General features: G+C 43.9%; 1 protein-coding gene across 1 annotated transcript in view; it reads left to right on the plus strand.

The window, feature by feature from the left end:
• Positions 1 to 20,974, plus strand: part of trpc7b (transient receptor potential cation channel, subfamily C, member 7b) — a 60,169-nt gene that overhangs the window by 28,194 nt on the left and 11,001 nt on the right. The window contains exons 6-8 of the mRNA XM_090219484.1: positions 230 to 494; positions 13,141 to 13,336; positions 14,825 to 15,046. Coding sequence (XP_090075610.1) covers positions 230 to 494; positions 13,141 to 13,336; positions 14,825 to 15,046 — 683 coding nt within the window. The remainder of the gene's footprint in view (positions 1 to 229; positions 495 to 13,140; positions 13,337 to 14,824; positions 15,047 to 20,974) is intronic.

Here is a 20,974-nt window from a genome sequence, read left to right on the forward strand (position 1 = left end):
GTTTGGGGATGGCTTAAAACAAAGTAATACAAATGACACACTATCACCATCAGGTATCATCCGTATTCTTACTATTCTCGCCATTTGCCAGGGGTCTGTGAACTGCTGTAGCTCAGTGGTCTGAGCAGCACTCTTCGGCTCCGAGGATCACGACTTCGCATGTCCGAAATCAAAGTCTGTTTCTAGTGATCAGGCTCCTCTCTCCCTTCCCCTCCCCTCCCTCTTTCAGCCAGGAATAAGTGGCGTCCGTCGGACCCCCAGATCATCTCGGAGGGTCTGTATGCCATCGCTGTGGTGCTGAGTTTCTCCCGCATCGCCTACATCCTGCCGGCCAACGAGAGCTTCGGCCCCCTCCAGATCTCCCTGGGCCGGACGGTGAAGGACATCTTTAAGTTCATGGTGATCTTCATCATGGTGTTTGTGGCCTTCATGATCGGCATGTTCAACCTCTACTCCCACTACCTGGGAGCCAAGTACAACCCTGCCTTCACCACGTGAGTGGGACCACACACCCACACGCGCATCTTCAACCTCTACTCCTACTACCCGGGGGCCAAGTACAACCCTAGCTTCTCCACTTCAAAATCACATACTGTTCACATACACTTTGCATCGTATTAGTGTGTAGAGAGATAGAAACTCAGCCTTACTTTATTTCTATCAAATCTCTCTTCTGAAACGACAGGTGTAAGCAGTGTCTGGCTACATCTCTGGCCAGTTTATTAGTAGACATCCGCCATGATGTTTTCTGGAATCTTGCCAGTCCTTTCACATCTTTGATGACTAGCAAAATTGGGACTCATTCAATGTCCGTCTGTTGTTTTTAGCAACGTTGCTTTGTGATATCAATCATCTTTACTCTGAGGCAGGCTCATTTAGGAACCTTTTGTCACGATTTATCTTAGAGAGAGAAGGCACACACATTCAGACACTGTCAGTCCTCTTCCCTCCTCTCCTCTCCTCCTCTCCTATCTCCTCTCCTCCTCTCCTATCTCCTCTCCTGTGTCATATGACTCAGACTGAAAGTTTCCACGCAATCATCTTTTAGTCACTTTGCTAATGGGTTTTGAGTCCAGCCTGCCTGTCAGTCAGTCAGTCTGTCGGTCAGTCAGTCAGTCTGTCCATCTGTCAGTCAGTCAGTGTGTTTTAAGTTGTGAGTTAGAGAACCGTGGCGTGTAGGATGGGTTCTGCTTGGCTGATCACATAGAACTGCCAGTCTGCTGAGGTGGTACTAGTATACATCACTTCTCACCTCACACAGGATACGCAGTGTCAGGGCTATATTTTGGACTCTAAGGCCCAATTAGTATTGTCTAAGTGTTGTTGATGTGTTTCTACCCAAACACGAGTTAGATCAGTCTGTAATAAGAAAGGCTTTGCCTTGAAACATAATTGGGATTTGTTTCTGATGTCAGTTTTGGGGATATTTTTCCACAAATATTTTTACCTCTTGAATTGCTAGTGTGAGCTGTTATGAGTCAACTCTTCTATTGAAAAGTTGTTACTCATGCCACAAGGGGTCAGTACGACTCCAGTTCTGACTCGGCTTGCATCAGAAAAAAAACAATAACAGTTGAGTTCGTCTATATTTGAAGGTGTCAACATACATTCCGTCACTCCTTTCTATGTTGCTGTGTGTGTGTGTGTGTGTGTGTGTGTGTGTGTGTGTGTGTGTGTGTGTGTGTGTGTGTGTGTGTGTGTGTGCGCGCGCGCGCGCGTGTCTGTATATTGCTCTGTGTGATTAAGTATAGTTGACAGGGCAGGTTTTGATGGAGGATGGTAGCGAGGGCTGGGTTGATGGCTCTGGTGGTGATGGAGGCAGGTGTCAGTGATAATGATACCCCAGGTGGAGGCACGTTGAGTGGGTGCCAGGGAAAGGGTGAACGAGGGTCTCTGGAGGATGGCTTGAGGGTTCAGACTGCTGAGGTGATGAGATTGTCTCTATGTTCTAGTCAGCCATGCATGACAAATGCTCCACAGACCGATGAAGGCTAGAGGAGGAAAGTAGGAATGAGTATGGAGTGGAGAGATGGGATAAGAAAGCTAGAGGGAGAAGGAGAGCAGCAGAGGTGGATTTTTGGCTGGCTCGTGAGGGAAACTGGCCAGAGCCACCGACACTGGAGGAGAGGTGAGAGAGAGGAAATTAAAGAGGGAGAGGAAGAAAGAGAGAGACCTACAGATGCTGTTTCCTAATTTGGCTGAGTTTCTCGAAGCAGGAAAATAATCCTGCAGCAATAAGAAATGTGAATAATTTGTTGATTAGAATTCAAATACATTTTTTAAGTGAAAATTACAAACTTTAGAAGCTTTTAAACCTTGAATACACTACAAGTTTGCTTGTCATGAAACAACAGGATGATCAAATTAAGATATGCATCTGTGCACAGACACAGAGAAAAATATGAATGAGGGAGAGGGCAAAACAGAGAACAGAGAGATATTATCATGTTTTGGGATGGAGTGAGAGAGGCAGAGTGGAGAGAAAGAGATGAGAATGATACAGAGAGAGGGGTTTAGAGGGAGCCGTAATCAAATCAAATCAAATCAGATCACATTTTATTGGTCACATACACATATTTAGCCGTTCTTATTGTGGGTGTAGCGAAATGCTTGTGTTCCTAGCTCCAACAGTGCAGTAATTTATAACAATTCACAACAATAAAGACAAATCTAAAAAATAAAATAAATACGTAGAGCTAAGGATATATAGACATAAAATGAGTGATAGAAGGAAAAAAGGAGAGAGGGACTGAGATGTTGAGAGATGGCAGGGAGAGTTTGAGAGTGATATAGCGGTTGAGAGATGGCAGGGAGAGTTTGAGAGTGATATAGAGGTTGAGAGATGGCAGGGAGAGTTTGAGAGTGATATAGAGGTTGAGAGATGGCAGGGAGAGTTTGAGGTGATATAGAGGTTGAGAGATGGCAGGGTGAGTTTGAGAGTGATATAGAGGTTGAGAGATGGCAGGGTGAGTTTGAGAGTGATATAGAGGTTGAGATAGAGGGATCAGAGTGAAGGAGAGTGGTCATTAACTCCTATGGATATGTGATTGGGGATGTGTCATGATCTGTCATGCCAGTCAAACACATCATCATTTCAATATGATGTTGAGAAACACAGGGGCAGCAGTCAAAGCAGGGGGGGGTGGAGCGAGAGAGAGTGGGGGGTTGGAAGAGAGAGGGTGGGGGGTTGGGAGAGAGAGGGTGGGGGGAAAGAAAGAGAGAGAGAGAGTGGGGGGTTGAGAGAGAGTGGGGGGGTTGGGAGAGAGAGAGGGTGGGGGGGAAGAGAGAGAGAGAGTGGGGGGTTGGGAGAGAGATTGGGGGGTTGGGAGAGAGGGGAGTGAAAGAGAGAGAGAGAGAGAGTGGGGGGTTGGGAGAGAGGGCGGGTGTGGGTGGGGAGAGGGAAAGAGAGAGAGTGGGGGGTTGGGAGAGAGAGGGGGGGTTGGGAGAGAGGGAAAGAAAGAGAGAGTGGGGGGTTGGGAGAGAGGGGGGGTTGGGAGAGAGGGAAAGAGAGAGAGTGGGGGGTTCGGGAGAGAGGGGTGGGTTGGGAGAGAGGGAAAGAGAGGGGGTTGGGAGAGAGGGAAAGAGAGAGGGTTGGGAGAGAGGGAAAGAGAGGGGAGTGGGAGAGAGGGAAAGAGAGAGGGGTTGGGAGAGAGGGGGGGTGGGTGGGGAGAGGGAAAGAGAGAGAGTGGGGGGTTGGGAGAGAGAGGGGGGGTTGGGAGAGAGGGAAAGAGAGAGAGTGGGGGGTTCGGAGAGAGGGGGGGTTGGGAGAGAGGGAAAGAAGAGAGTGGGGGGTTGGGAGAGAGGGGTGGGTTGGGGAGAGAGGGAAAGAGAGGAAGTTGGGAGAGAGGGAAAGAGAGAGGGTTGGGAGAGAGGGGGGGTGGGTGGGGAGAGGGAAAAGAGAGAGAGTGGGGGGGTTGGGAGAGAGAGGGGTGGTTGGGAGAGAGGGAAAGAGAGAGTGAGTCAGAGAGGGGGGGTGTTGGGAAGAGGGAAGGAAGAGGGGGTTGGGACAGAGGGAAAGAGGGGGTTGGGAGAGAGGGAAAGAGAGAGGGTGGGGGGGAAGAGAGAGAGAGAGAGTGGGGGTTGAGAGAGAGAGAGGGTGGGGGGGAAGAGAGAGAGAGTGGGGGGTTGGGAGAGAGATGGAGAGAGGGAAAGAGAGAGAGTGGAGGGGGTTGGGAGGGGGGGTTGGGAGAGAGGGAAAGAGAGAGAGTGGGGGGTTTGGAGAGAGGGGGGGTTGGGAGAGAGGGAAAGAGAGAGAGAGTGGGGGGTTGGGAGAGAGGGGTGGGTTGGGAGAGAGGGAAAGAGAGAGTGGGAGAAGGGAAAGAGAGAGGGTTGGGAGGGGGGGGTGGGTGGGGGAGAGGGGAAGAGAGAGAGTGGGGGGTTGGGAGAGAGAGGGGTGGTTGGGAGAGAGGGAAAGAGAGAGAGAGTGGGGTTGGGAGAGAGAGGGGGGTGTTGGGAGAGAGGGAAAGAGAGGGGTTGGGAGAGAGGGAAAGAGAGAGGGTGGGGGGGAAGAGAGAGAGAGAGAGTGGGGGTTGAGAGAGAGAGAGGGTGGGGGGGAGAGAGAGAGAGAGAGTGGGGGGTTGGGAGAGAGAGAGAGGGAGAGAGGGAAAGAGAGGGGGTTGGGGGGGGTTGGGAGAGAGGGGTGGGTTGGGAGAGAGGGAAAGAGAGGGGTCAGGGAGAGAGGGAAAGAGAGGGGGTTGGGAGAGAGGGAAAGAGAGAGGGGTTGGGAGAGAGAGGGGTGGTTGGGAGAGAGGGAAAGAGAGAGAGTGGGGGTTGGGAGAGAGGGGGGGTGTTGGGACAGAGGGAAAGAGGGGGTTGGGAGAGAGGGAAAGAGAGAGGGTGGGGGGAAGAGAGAGAGAGAGTGGGGGTTGAGAGAGAGAGAGGGTGGGGGGAGGAGGGAGAAGAGAGAGAGAGAGAGAGTGGGGGGTTGGGAGAGAGAGAGGGAGAGAGGGAAAGAGAGAGAGTGGGGGGGGGTTGGGAGAGAGGGGTGGGTTGGGAGAGAGGGAAAGAGAGAGAGATAGAGAGAGGGAAAGAGAGGGGGTTGGGAGAGAGGGAAAGAGAGAGGGGTTGGGAGAGAGGGGGGGTGGGTGGGGAGAGGGAAAGAGAGAGAGTGGGATGTTGGGAGTGAGGGGGGGTGGGCGGGGAGAGGGGAAGAGAGAGAGTGGGGGTTGGGAGAGAGGGGGGTGGGTGGGGAGAGGGAAAGAGAGAGAGTGGGGTGTTCGGAGAGAGACGTGGGGTTGGGAGAGGGAAAGAGAGAGAGAGTGGGTGGTTGGGAGGAGGGGGGGTTGGGAGAAAGGGAAAGAGAGAGAGAGAGAGTGGGGGGTTGGGAGAGAGAGGGTGGGTGGGAAAGAGAGAGTGGGGGGTTGGGAGGGTGGGGGGGTGGATGAGGGGAGAGGGGAAGAGAGAGAGAGTGGGGGTTGGGAGAGAGAGGGGTTGGGTGGGGGAGAGGGAAAGAGAGAGTGGGGAGTTGGGGGAGAGAGAGGGGTGGTTGGGAGAGAGGGAAAGAGAGGGGTTGGGGAGAGTAAAGAAAGGGGGTTGGGAAAGAGAGAGGTGTTGGGAGAGAGGGGGGTGGGTGGGGAGAGGGAAAGAGAGAGTGGGGGTTGGGAGAGAGGGGGGGTGGGTGGGGAGAGGGAAAGAGAGAGAGTGGGGGGTTGGGAGAGAGAGGGGGGGTTGGGAGAGTGGGAAAGAGAGAGAGAGTGGGGGGTTGGGAGAGAGAGGGTGGCGGAGAGGGGGGGGTGGGTGGGGAGAGGGAAAGAGAGAGAGTGGGGGGTTGGGAGAGAGAGGGGGTGGGTGGGGAGAGGGAAAGAGAGAGAGTGGGGGGGTTGGGAGAGAGAGGGGGCTTGGGAGAGAGGGAAAGAGATGGGGTTGGGAGAGAGGGAAAGAGAGAGGGGTTGGGAGAGAGGGGGAAAGAGAGGGAAAGAGAGAGGGGTTGGGAGAGAGGGGGAAAGAGAGGGAAAGAGAGAGGGGTTGGGAGAGGGAGGGAAAGAGAGAGACAGCGTGGCACTGAAAAAAGGTAGCCAGGAAGAGAAAGGTAAAGATGGAAAAGAAGGGTAGAAAAAGAGAAACAGAGACCTACTGTGTGCTCAGGTGAGTCTCCTGATGGAGCAGAGGAGCAGGGTTTGGACTGCACACACGGTAGAGGTGAGTCACCACACCAGTGTGTTCTTTTGTGTGTGTATGTGTGTGACAGCTGCAGCCTGACAGCCTATCCTAGGGTGGTTGGAGAACAGGGGGAGAGAAGACACTACAAGCCACTTATTGGTGTCTTGTATTCCCCCCCCCCCCCCCCCCCCCCCCCCCCTATCTCCTCCCTTCTGTCAGTGAGGTGTTCTCCTGAGGGTTAAGGACTGCTGTGTCTCTGAAGGCACCTGCTGTGACCAGTCGTTAGGGAACTAGACAGAAGTCTTTAATGATGGATCCCCACCCGGTGCCCACATCTACTGAACTGCTATCTGTGTGAATAGGAAGCGTAGCAGGAGGCAGAGACTGACCGAATTGTTCACAGTGGGTGAGGAGAGGTTAGACAGAGAAATCATCAAGAGAGAGGATTACTGTATATATCTGCAGACCAGTTGGGATGTCAGTGTATGTGTCATAAACTTCTATTGTCAATCAATTTCTATCCCTTTCCCTGCCTAATAATATGTCAATCCATATCTATCCCTTTCCCTGCCTAATAATATGTCAATCCATATCTATCCCTTTCCCTGCCTAATAATATGTCAATCCATTTCCCTGCCTAATAATATGTCAATCCATTTCCCTGCCTAATAATATGTCAATCCATTTCCCTGCCTAATAATGTCAATCCCTTTCCATGCCTAATAATATGTCAATCCCTTTCCATGCCTAATAATATGTCAATCCCTTTCCCTGCCTAATAATATGTCAATCCCTTTCCATGCCTAATAATATGTCAATCCCTTTCCCTGCCTAATAATATGTCAATCCCTTTCCCTGCCTAATAATATGTCAATCCCTTTCCATGCCTAATAATATGTCAATCCCTTTCCCTGCCTAATAATATGTCAATCCCTTTCCATGCCTAATAATATGTCAATCCCTTTCCCTGCCTAATAATATGTCAATCGCTTTCCATGCCTAATAATATGTCAATCCCTTTCCCTGCCTAATAATATATCAATCCATGTCTATCCCTTTCCCTGCCTAATAATATGTCAATCCATTTCTATCCATTTCCCTGCCTAATAATATGTCAATCCATTTCCCTGCCTAATAATATGTCAATCCATTTCCCTGCCTAATAATATGTCAATCCATATCTATCCCTTTCCCTGCCTAATATGTCAATCCATATCTATCCATTTCCCTGCCAAGTAATATGTCAATCCATAGCTATCCCTTTCCCTGCCTAATAATATGCCAGTCCATTTCCCTGCCTAATAATATGTCAATCCATTTCTATCCCTTTCCCTGCCAAGTAATATGTCAATCCATTTCTATCCATTTCCCTGCCAAGTAATATGTCAATCCATATCTATCCCTTTCCCTGCCTAATAATATGCCAGTCCATTTCTATCCATTTCCCTGCCAAGTAATATGTCAATCCATATCTATCCCTTTCCCTGCCTAATATTATGTCAATCCATTTCCCTGCCTAATAATATGTCAATCCATATCTATCCCTTTCCCTACCTATCTGTGTGAATAGGAAGCGTAGCAGGAGGCAGAGACTGACCGAATTGTTCACAGTGGGTGAGGAGAGGTTAGACAGAGAAATCATCAAGAGAGAGGATTACTGTATATATCTGCAGACCAGTTGGGATGTCAGTGTATGTGTCATAAACTTCTATTGTCAATCCATTTCTATCCCTTTCCCTGCCTAATAATATGTCAATCCATATCTATCCCTTTCCCTGCCTAATAATATGTCAATCCATATCTATCCCTTTCCCTGCCTAATAATATGTCAATCCATTTCCCTGCCTAATAATATGTCAATCCATTTCCCTGCCTAATAATATGTCAATCCATTTCCCTGCCTAATAATGTCAATCCCTTTCCATGCCTAATAATATGTCAATCCCTTTCCATGCCTAATAATATGACAATCCCTTTCCCTGCCTAATAATATGTCAATCCCTTTCCATGCCTAATAATATGTCAATCCCTTTCCCTGCCTAATAATATGTCAATCCCTTTCCATGCCTAATAATATGTCAATCCCTTTCCCTGCCTAATAATATGTCAATCGCTTTCCATGCCTAATAATATGTCAATCCCTTTCCCTGCCTAATAATATATCAATCCATGTCTATCCCTTTCCCTGCCTAATAATATGTCAATCCATTTCTATCCATTTCCCTGCCTAATAATATGTCAATCCATTTCCCTGCCTAATAATATGTCAATCCATTTCCCTGCCTAATAATATGTCAATCCATATCTATCCCTTTCCCTGCCTAATATGTCAATCCATATCTATCCATTTCCCTGCCAAGTAATATGTCAATCCATAGCTATCCCTTTCCCTGCCTAATAATATGCCAGTCCATTTCCCTGCCTAATAATATGTCAATCCATTTCTATCCCTTTCCCTGCCAAGTAATATGTCAATCCATTTCTATCCATTTCCCTGCCAAGTAATATGTCAATCCATATCTATCCCTTTCCCTGCCTAATAATATGCCAGTCCATTTCTATCCATTTCCCTGCCAAGTAATATGTCAATCCATATCTATCCCTTTCCCTGCCTAATATTATGTCAATCCATTTCCCTGCCTAATAATATGTCAATCCATATCTATCCCTTTCCCTACCTAATAATATGTCAATCCATTTCCCTGCCTAATATTATGTCAATCCATTTCCCTGCCTAATATTATGTCAATCCATTTCCCTGCCTAATAATATGTCAATCCATTTCCCTGCCTAATAATATGTCAATCCATATCTATCCCTTTCCCTGCCTAATATTATGTCAATCCATATCTATCCATTTCCCTACCTAATAATATGTCAATCCCTTTCCCTGCCTAATAATATGTCAATCCATATCTATCCCTTTACCTGCCTAATAATATGTCAATCCATATCTATCCCTTTCCCTGCCTAATATTATGTCAATCCATATCTATCCATTTCCCTGCCTAATAATATGTCAATCCATATCTATCCCTTTCCCTGCCTAATATTATGTCAATCCATATCTATCCATTTCCCTGCCTAATAATATGTCAATCCATTTCCCTGCCTAATAATATGTCAATCCATATCTATCCCTTTCCCTGCCTAATATTATGTCAATCCATATCTATCCATTTCCCTACCTAATAATATGTCAATCCCTTTCCCTGCCTAATAATATGTCAATCCATATCTATCCCTTTCCCTGCCTAATAATATGTCAATCCATATCTATCCCTTTCCCTGCCTAATAATATGTCAATCCATATCTATCCATTTCCCTGCCTAATAATATGTCAATCCATTTCCCTGCCTAATTTTATGTCAATCCATATCTATCCCTTTCCCTGCCTAATATTATGTCAATCCATATCTATCTATTTCCCTACCTAATAATATGTCAATCCCTTTCCCTGCCTAATAATATGTCAATCCATATCTATCCCTTTCCCTGCCTAATAATATGTCAATCCATATCTATCCCTTTCCTTGCCTAATATTATGTCAATCCATATCTATCCATTTCCCTGCCTAATAATATGTCAATCCATATCTATCCCTTTCCCTGCCTAATATTATGTCAATCCATATCTATCCATTTCCCTGCCTAATAATATGTCAATCCATTTCCCTGCCTAATACTATGTCAATCCATATCTATCCCTTTCCCTGCCTAATAATATGTCAATCCATATCTATCCATTTCCCTTCCTAATAATATGTCAATCCATTTCCCTGCCTAATAATATGTCAATCCATATCTATCCCTTTCCCTGCCTAATATTATGTCAATCCATATCTATCCATTTCCCTACCTAATAATATGTCAATCCATATCTATCCCTTTCCCTGCCTAATAATATGTCAATCCATATCTATCCCTTTCCCTGCCTAATGATATGTCAATCCATATCTATCCATTTCCCTGCCTAATAATATGTCAATCCATATCTATCCCTTTCCCTGCCTAATAATATGTCAATCCATATCTATCCATTTCCCTGCCTAATAATATGCCAGTCCATTTCTATCCCTTTCCCTGCCTAATATTATGTCAATCCATTTCCCTGCCTAATAATATGTCAATCCATATCTATCCATTTCCCTGCCTAATAATATGCCAGTCCATTTCTATCCCTTTCCCTGCCTAATATTATGTCAATCCATTTCCCTGCCTAATAATATGTCAATCCATTTCCCTGCCTAATAATATGTCAATCCATTTCCCTGCCTAATAATATGTCAATCCATTTCCCTACCTAATAATATGTCAATCCATGTCTATCCCTTTCCCTGCCTAATAATATGTCAATCCATTTCTATCCATTTCCCTACCTAATAATATGTCAATCCATGTCTATCCCTTTCCCTGCCTAATAATATGTCAATCCATTTCTATCCATTTCCCTGCCTAATATTATGTCAATCCATATCTATCCCTTTCCCTGCCTAATATTATGTCAATCCATATCTATCTATTTCCCTACCTAATAATATGTCAATCCCTTTCCCTGCCTAATAATATGTCAATCCATATCTATCCCTTTCCCTGCCTAATAATATGTCAATCCATATCTATCCATTTCCTTGCCTAATATTATGTCAATCCATATCTATCCATTTCCCTGCCTAATAATATGTCAATCCATATCTATCCCTTTCCCTGCCTAATATTATGTCAATCCATATCTATCCATTTCCCTGCCTAATAATATGTCATTCCATTTCCCTGCCTAATAATATGTCAATCCATATCTATCCCTTTCCCTTCCTAATATTATGTCAATCCATATCTATCAATTTCCCTACCTAATAATATGTCAATCCCTTTCCCTGCCTAATAATATGTCAATCCATATCTATCCCTTTCCCTGCCTAATAATATGTCAATCCATATCTATCCCTTTCCCTGCCTAATAATATGTCAATCCATATCTATCCATTTCCCTGCCTAATAATATGTCAATCCATTTCCCTGCCTAATAATATGTCAATCCATATCTATCCCTTTCCCTGCCTAATATTATGTCAATCCATATCTATCCATTTCCCTGCCTAATAATATGTCAATCCATATCTATCCCTTTCCCTGCCTAATAATATGTCAATCCATATCTATCCATTTCCCTGCGTAATAATATGCCAGTCCATTTCTATCCCTTTCCCTGCCTAATATTATGTCAATCCATTTCCCTGCCTAATAATATGTCAATCCATATCTATCCATTTCCCTGCCTAATAATATGCCAGTCCATTTCTATCCCTTTCCCTGCCTAATATTATGTCAATCCATTTCCCTGCCTAATAATATGTCAATCCATTTCCCTGCCTAATAATATGTCAATCCATTTCCCTGCCTAATAATATGTCAATCCATTTCCCTACCTAATAATATGTCAATCCATGTCTATCCCTTTCCCTGCCTAATAATATGTCAATCCATTTCTATCCATTTCCCTACCTAATAATATGTCAATCCATGTCTATCCCTTTCCCTGCCTAATAATATGTCAATCCATTTCTATCCATTTCCCTGCCTAATATTATGTCAATCCATATCTATCCCTTTCCCTGCCTAATATTATGTCAATCCATATATATCCCTTTCCCTGCCTAATAATATGTCAATCCATTTCTATCCCTTTCCCTGCCCAATAATATGCCAGTCCATTTCTATCCCTTTCCCTGCCTAATAATATGTCAATCCATTTCCCTGCCTAATAATATGTCAATCCATTTCCCTGCCTAATAATATGTCAATCCATTTCTATCCCTTTCCCTGCCTAATAATATGTCAGTCCATTTCTACATAGTGTTGTGTGTATTGACAAGGACATTAGTGATGGGTCGAGTATCACGCCTTCGTAAGGACGTTTGTCATGTGACCCCTGGGTCAGAGGACAGGGATCAATGCATGGCCTGTCACACGGTGATATGAATTATTTTCTACATGAAAACACTCTCCTTCTAGAGAGATAATGTCCTGTACGTACTGGGTCCTGCAGTATACTGAGATGATACTGGACATATTGCTATGTGATGAGAGATGTTTGGCTTGACGTTTAGTTTTATAACTACAGAGTTATTGCATATCATGGGACTAGAGAACACACAAACAGCAAGAGAGAGAGAGGTCTTTGAAGTTAAGAAGTGTTTTCCGGTCTTCTCGGAAAGATGAGAAGTTCACTCTGAGGAGATACCAGTAAACTTCACTGCCGAGGGTGTGTGGATTTGTGTGTGCTCTCAGCTCTGAAAGTGGAAAGGACACACACAGGCTTTCTGTCATCATTTCTCCTCCCTTTTCTCCCTTCCTCCAACTCTGCCACTGATTGAATATGTATTTACAGAACTGAGGCCAAATGTCTGTGTTCTTTAGGCTCAGTGTTTGTTTTGCTTATTCAAAAGCCCCTCAACCAGAAAGTTAGCTAGAGCACTGTGGCTAAAAGCAGGACTGGATTGAACTGGACTGGGCTGGAATGGACTCAGCTTCAATTCTGAGCTTATAAATTGCAGCAAAATCCTCTTAGTGATCTGTTCTAAAATGTGACAGTAGAATTGGCCTTCATTGAGCTGTCCTGGTGGGGGGATAATGTCCTGGTGGGGGGGATAATGTCCTGGTGCGGGGGATAATGTCTTGGTGGGGGGATAATGTCTTGGTGGGGGGATAATGTCCTGGTGGGGGGGGTTAATGCCCTAGTGGGGGATAATGTCTTGGTGGGGGGATAATGTCCTGGTGGGGGGATAATGTCCTGGTGGGGGGGATAATGTCCTGGTGGGGGGATAATGTGTTTGAACTATTTCATCAGTGCCAGCTCATAAACTCTATAAATTACACCATACTGTGGTTTAAAGACTCACCTGGAGAGAGTGTGTGTCTGTGTGTGTGTGTGTGTGTGTGTGTGTGTGTGTGTCTGTCTGTCTGTCTGTCTGGCTGTCTCCCTTCCTTCCTTCCTTCCTTCCTTCCTTCCTTCCTTCCTTCATTCATTCCTTCCCCAGGGTGGAGGAGAGCTTTAAGACCCTGTTCTGGTCCATCTTTGGTCTGTCGGAGGTGATCTCCGTGGTCCTGAAGTATGACCATAAGTTCATAGAGAACATTGGTTATGTGCTCTACGGGGTCTATAACGTCACCATGGTGGTGGTTCTACTCAACATGCTCATCGCTATGATCAACAGCTCCTACCAGGAGATAGAGGTCAGTCCTATTAATACCTCATTCATATAAAGGTCAGTCCTATTAATAACTAATTCATTTAAAGGTCAGTCCTATTAATAACGCATTCATATAAAGGTCAGTCTTATTAATAACTCATTCATATAGAGGTCGGTCTTATTAGTAACTCATTCATATCTCAGAAGTCAGTCTTATCTCTAAAGGTCATTCTTATTAACAACTCATTCATATAGACATTGTTCTTATTAATAACTAATTCATATAGACGTCGGTCTTATTAATAAATCATTCATATAAAGGTCAGTCCTATTAATAACCCATTCATATAGAGGTCAGTATTTTTAATAACTGATTCATATAAAGGTCAGTCCTATTAATAACTCATCCACATAGAGGTCAGCCCTATTAATGACCCATTCATATCTCAGAAGTCAGTCCTATTAATAACACATTCATATAGAGGTCAGTCATATTAATAACCCATTCATATAGAGGTCAGACCTATTAATAACCCATTCATTTAGATGGTCAGTCCTAATAATAACTCATTCATATAGAGGTCAGTCCTAAAAATAACTCATTCATATAGAGGTCAGTCCTATTAATAACTCATTCATATCTCAGACGTCAGTCCTATTAATATCCCATTAATTTAGATGGTAAGTCCTATTAATAACTCATTCATGTAGAGGTCAGTCCTATTAATAGTCAGTCCTATTAGTAACTCATTCATATATAGGTCAGTCATATTAATAACCCATTCATATAGAGGTCAGACCTATTAATAACCCATTCATTTAGATGGTCAGTCCTAATAATAACTCATTCATATAGAGGTCAGTCCTAAAAATAACTCATTCATATAGAGGTCAGTCCTATTAATAACTCGTTCATATCTCAGACGTCAGTCCTATTAATATCCCATTCATTTAGATGGTAAGTCCTATTAATAACTCATTCATGTAGAGGTCAGTGCTACTAATAGTCAGTCCTATTAGTAACTCATTCATATAGAGGTCAGTCCTAATATTAACTCATCCATATAGAGGTCCGTCCTAATAATAGCCTGTTCATATAGAGGTCAGTCCTATTAATAACTCATTCATATAGAGGTCCGTCCTATTAATAACCCATTCATATAGAGGTCAGTCCTATTAATAACTCATTCCTATTGATATAAAGGTCAGCCCTATTAATAACCCAGTCCTATTAATATAGAAGTCAGTCATAATAATAACCCATTCATATAGAGGTCAGTCCTATTAATAACCCATTCATATAGAGGTCAGTCCTATTAATAACTAATTCATCAGAAATTATTCAATTTTGTATGTTAATGTATAATCCTAGTAGTGTCCTTTTAATTGAAGACATGTTTAGCCAAAGCAATGTACAGTATATTTAATGTGAAATATTGTTAATCACATGTGCCTGTGCAATGATGCAACCAATATCCGTGTGTTTACGTTTGTTTGTGTCCGTTTCTACACGCGTGTTTGTCCCCTCTAGACAGATGCAGATGTAGAGTGGAAGTTTGCCCGTGCCAAGCTGTGGATGTCCTACTTTGACGAGGGTCGTACTCTGCCCGCTCCCTTCAACATGGTGCCGTCTCCCAAGTCCTGGTATTACCTGGTCCTCCGCACCAAGGCCGGCCTTGTTCACCTCTGCAAGGCCAAGGACCTTCGCCACGACAACGAGCTGGAGATGGGCATGCTCAACTCACGATTCAAGGCCAGAGGGGAGAGGACAAAGGTCAAAAGTCAAACCCTAATTGTGTCAATAGATATTGTAGATGCTAGTTGGAGTTTGACCTGATACGAAGCTATTTTCATAATAAGATGATAAGACATTTAAAAAATGGGTTTTGTTTGTTAACCTTATTGGAATACCAGGTGAGAATTTGATCCTGGGTAAATCTGTCTTCCCAAGACACAGCTGAACGTCCAGGGTGGGAGGCTGAAAGACGGGCCTCAAAGAGCATAGGGGGTTTAAAGGGTGTGTGTTTGTGCGTGTGTGTTTGTGCATGTGTTTTTATGTGTGTGTGTGTCTGTCACCAGGTCTCAACCCAATTGAACACTTATGGGAGATTCTGGAGCAACATCTGAAACAGCGTTTTCCACCACCATCAACAAAACAACAAATTATGGAATTTCTCGTGCAAAAATGGTGTCGCTTCCCTCCAATAGAGTTCCAGACACTTGTAGAATCTATGCCAAGGCGCATTGAAGCTGTTCTGGTGGCTCATGGTGGCATAACACCCTATTAAGACACTTTATGTTGGTGTTTCCTTTATTTTGACAGTTACTGTCACGACTTCTGCCGAAGTCGAAGCCTTTCCTTGTTTGGGCGGTGTTCGGCAGTCGACGTCGCTGGTCTTCTAGCCATCGCCGATCCATTTTTCATTTTCCATTTGTTTTGTCTCGTTTTCCCACACACCTGGTTCTCATTTCCCTCATTATTTGTTGTGTGTTTAACCCTCTGTTTCCCCCATGTCTTTGTGTGGTATTGTTTATTATGTTTTCATGTATGCGCACATTAGGCTGGTTGTACTGAGTTATGTTCAACCTGTATTTGTATTTCGTGTTCATTTGTGCCATGTGCTTTTGGTTCGCCAAATAAAAGGCTCCGTTTTGCTACCAAATATCTGCTCTCCTGCACCTGACTTCCTACAGCCCTTCAAGCATATCTTGACAGTTACCTGTTTTTCAAATGCTTCAGGATGTATCATAGAACTGCATCTATGGGTATGCAGAGACCTAATGGCTTGACTATGGAACAGAACTGAGCAGGAGGTGAGCAATCGATACATAGACTCACACTACACCTCTGGAAAATCAGCAAAATGTCAAGTGAGATTGTGTGTGTGTGTGTGTGTGTCTGTACGTGCGTGCGTGCAGTCGTGTGTGTCTGCGGGAGTTTGTGAGTGCATGAGTTAGTGTGTGGGTGTCTGTCTGGGGTTTCAGGAGCCATTGCAGTTTGGTGTCATGCCATGCCATTGACAATACCAAGCTTGGCAGCCTTACGAGCCCCAGGGGGGGGGGGGGTGTGTGTGTGTGTGTCTGAGGGTATCTCCTGCCAAAATGAAAATAAGGACACTAAATAAAGCTAAAAGAGGACAATAAAACCAGGTCAGTGTTAGTTAGCATAGCAGAGAGTACTTGTTATTTTGTTTAAAAAAAATGTGGACCTTTATTTAACCAGGCAAGTCAGTTAAAAGCAAATTCTTATTTACAATGACAGCCTACTTGTAAAGACCCCCGGCCAAACCCTCCCCTAACCCGATACACATTATTCCATGGTCACAGGAATCATGTTTGCACCACACAATTAAATATAACATATAATTACATTTAACATGTCAAATGTTTTTCGGAGAATTTCCATCTAATATGACAGAAATTGAAAGGAGGGTGAGACAAAAATGGAGGGAAATGCACAATAGCAGTCTGGTCGACATTCATGCCCTCACTGAGGGTAACACAGACCGTGGGGGTACAAGCTAGACCAGCCTTGATTGTTATTTTCTATGGTTTACATATCTGACTCATCTGGCTTTCATGCTCTCTAACCTCCTCTCTAAATTCTCATGTTGTGTTGTTGTGGCTAACTCCTCATCTATAGCTCGTGTAGCTGTGGCTGACTTCTACTCATGGACCCAGCAAAAAAAGAAACATCCTCTCACTTTCAACTGCGTTTATTTTCAGCAAACTTAACATGTGTAAATATTTGTATGAACATAACAAGATTCAACAACTGAGACATAAACTGAACAAGTTCCACAGACATGTGTCTAACAGAAATGGAATAATCTGTCCCTGAACAAAGGGGTGGTAAAAATCAAACTAACAGTCAGTATCTGGTGTGGCCACCAGCTGCATTAAGTACTGCAGTGCATCTCCTTCTCATGGACTGCGCCAGATCTTGTTGTGAGATATTACCTCACTCTTCTACCAAGGGTCCTGCAAGTTCCCGGACATTTCTGGGGGAAATGACCCTAGCTGTCACGCTAGTCGAAATCGTGGAAATGACCGGACCAAGGTGCAGTGTGGTGAGCGTACATTTTTCTTTATTATAAATGTCGCCAACAAAACAAGAAACAACAAAAACGAGCGTGAAGCTTACTAGGGCTATACAGGCCACTAATAAAGACAACTACCCACCAATACAAAAAAGGGAAAAAAGGCTGTCTAAGTATGATTCCCAATCAGAGACAAGGATAGACAGCTGTCCCTGATTGAGAACCATACCCGGCCAAAACATAGAAACACAGAACATAGAGTTTCCCACCCGAGTCACACCCTGATCAAACAAACATAGAGAATAAAAGGATCTCTACGGGCAGGGCGTGACACTAGCCCTCACCCTCCGATCCAACAGGTCCCAGACGTGCTTAATGGGATTGCGATCCGGACTCGTTGCTGGCCATGGCAGAACACTGACGTTCCTGTCTTGCAGGAAATCGTGCACAGAAAGAGTAGTATGGCTTGTCATGCTGGAGGGTCATGCTGTAGGGTCATGTCAGGATGAGCCTGCAGGAAGGATACCACATGAGGGAGGAGGATGTCTTCCATGTAACGCACAGCGTTGAGATTGCCTGCAATGACAACAAGTTCAGTCCGATGATGCTGTGACACACCGCCCCAGACCATGACGTACCCTCCACCTCCAAATCGATCCCGCTCCAGAGTACAGGCCTCTGTGTAACGCTCATTCCTTTGACAATAAACGCGAATCCGACCACCCCCCCCCCCCCCCCTGGTGAGACAAAACTGTGACTCGTCATTGAAGAGCACTTTTTGCCAGTCCTGTCTGGTCCAGCTATGGTGGGTTTGTGCCCATAGGCAATGTGTTGCCGGTGATGTCTGGTGAGGACCTGCCTTACAACAGGCCTACAAGCCCTCAGTCCAGCCTCTCTCAGCTTATTGCGGACAGTCTGAGCACTGATGGAGGGATTGTGCGTTCCTGGTGTAACTCGGGCAGTTGTTGTTGCCTTCCTGTACCTGTCCTGCAGGCTAACTTCTCATATTTATATCATGTTATGTTGTTGTGGCTAACTCCGCCTCATATGTAGCTCATGTTGTTGTTTCTAACCGGTCATCAAGTATAGCTCATGTTGTTGTGGATGACTTCTCCTCATTTATAGGTCAGGTTGTGGCTAAATTCTCCTCATATATAGTTAATGTTGTGTTGTGGCTAACTTCTCCTCAATTACAGCTTATGTTGTGTTGTTGTGGATAAATCTTTCTTGTGTATAGCTCATGTTGTTGTGGATGACTTCTCCTCATTTATAGGTCAGGTTGTGGCTAAATTCTCCTCATATATAGTTAATGTTGTGTTGTGGCTAACTTCTCCTCAATTACAGCTTATGTTGTGTTGTTGTGGATAAATCTTTCTTGTGTATAGCTCATGTTGTTGTGAATAACTTCTCCTCATATATAGCTCATGTTGTGTTGTTGTGTCTAACTCCTCATGTATAGCTCATGTTGCTGTGGCTAAATTGTTCTTCAATATAGCTCATGATGTTGTGGCTGACTTCTCAAATATACCTCATGTTGTGTTGAGGCTGACTTCTCATATATAGTTCATGTTGTGTTGTGTCTAACCTCATTTATAGCTCATGTTGTTGATGCAGACTTCTCCTTATATAAAGCTCATGTTGTGTTGTGGCTAACTCCTCCTCATATATAGCTCATGCTGTGTTGCTGTGGCTAACTCCTCAGATATAGCTCATGTTGTGTTGTTGTGGCTGACCTCTCCTCATATATAGCTCATGTTGTTGTGGCTGACATCACCTCATTTATAGGTCATGATGTGGCTAACTTCTCCTCATATATAGCTCATGTTGTTTTGTTGTGGCTAACTTCTCATATATACCTCATGTTGTGTTGTTGTGGCTGACTCCTACTCCTGTATAGCTCATGTTGTTGTGGCTGACTTCTCCTCATTTACAGCTTGTGTTGTTGTGGATATCTTCTCCTCATTTACAGCTTATGTTGTCTTGTTGTGGCTAACTCCTCCTCATGTATAGCTCATGTTGTTGTGGCTATCTTGTCAACAAATATGGCTCATGTTGTGTTGTTATGGCTGACTTCTCATGTACAGTATACCTAATATTGTGTTGTTGTGGCTAACTTCTCTTCATATACATGAACAATATAAATAAATACTAACTAAAGTCAAGGTTGATCACCTGTCTTCTGTAGTTGTTCCTGCATACTGTATACTGAATACTTGTCATTCCTGCCTACTGAATTTTGAATACTAGTTGTTCCTGCCTACTGAATATTGAATACTAGTTGTTCCTGCCTACTGAATATTGAATACTAGTTGTTCCTGCATACTGAATATTGAATACTAGATGTTCCTGCATACTGAATACTAGTTGTCCCTGCAATCTGATTACTGAATACTAGTTGTTCCTGCCTACTGAATGTTGTGTTGTTGTGGATAAATATTTCTTGTGTATAGCTCATGTTGTTGTGAATAACTTCTCCTCATATATAGCTCATGTTGTGTTGTTGTGTCTAACTCCTCATGTATAGCTCATGTTGCTGTGGCTAAATTGTTCTTCAATATAGCTCATGATGTTGTGGCTGACTTCTCAAATATACCTCATGTTGTGTTGAGGCTGACTTCTCATATATAGCTCATGTTGTGTTGTGTCTAACCTCATTTATAGCTCATGTTGTTGATGCAGACTTCTCCTTATATAAAGCTCATGTTGTGTTGTGGCTAACTCCTCCTCATATATAGCTCATGTTGTGTTGCTGTGGCTAACTCCTCAGATATAGCTCATGTTGTGTTGTTGTGGCTGACCTCTCCTCATATATAGCTCATGTTGTTGTGGCTGACATCACCTCATTTATAGGTCATGATGTGGCTAACTTCTCCTCATATATAGCTCATGTTGTTTTGTTGTGGCTAACTTCTCATATATACCTCATGTTGTGTTGTTGTGGCTGACTCCTACTCCTGTATAGCTCATGTTGTTGTGGCTGACTTCTCCTCATTTACAGCTTGTGTTGTTGTGGATATCTTCTCCTCATTTACAGCTTATGTTGTCTTGTTGTGGCTAACTCCTCCTCATGTATAGCTCATGTTGTTGTGGCTATCTTGTCAACAAATATGGCTCATGTTGTGTTGTTGTGGCTAACTTCTCCTCATATGTAGTTCATGATGTGTTTTTGTGGCTAACTCCTTCTCATGTATAGCTCATGTTGTTGTGGCTAACTACTCCTCATATATAGATCATTGTTTGTTGTTGTGGCTAACTTCTCCTCACATATAGATCATGATGTGTTTTTGTGGCTAACTCCTCATGTATAGCTCTTGTTGTTGTGGCTAACTTGTCAACAAATATAGCTCATGTTGTTGTGGCTGACCTCTCCTCAAATATAGCTCATGTTGTGGCTAACTTTTCCTCATTTATAGCTCATGTTGTGGCTAACTTCTCCTCATTTATAGCTCATGTTGTGGCTAACTTCTCCTCATGTATAGCTCATGTTGTTGTTGAGAACTTCTCCTCATATATAGTTCATGTTGTGTTGTTGTGGCTGACTTCTCCATATACAGTATATCTCATGTTCTGTTGTTCTGACTGACTTCTCCTCCTCATATATAGCTCATGTTGTGTTGTTGTGGCTAACGTCTCCTCATATT

This window comes from Oncorhynchus mykiss, chromosome 25 (genome assembly GCF_057628025.1).
Source record: "Oncorhynchus mykiss isolate SJ-2025 chromosome 25, ASM5762802v1, whole genome shotgun sequence".
NCBI lineage: Eukaryota > Metazoa > Chordata > Actinopteri > Salmoniformes > Salmonidae > Oncorhynchus > Oncorhynchus mykiss.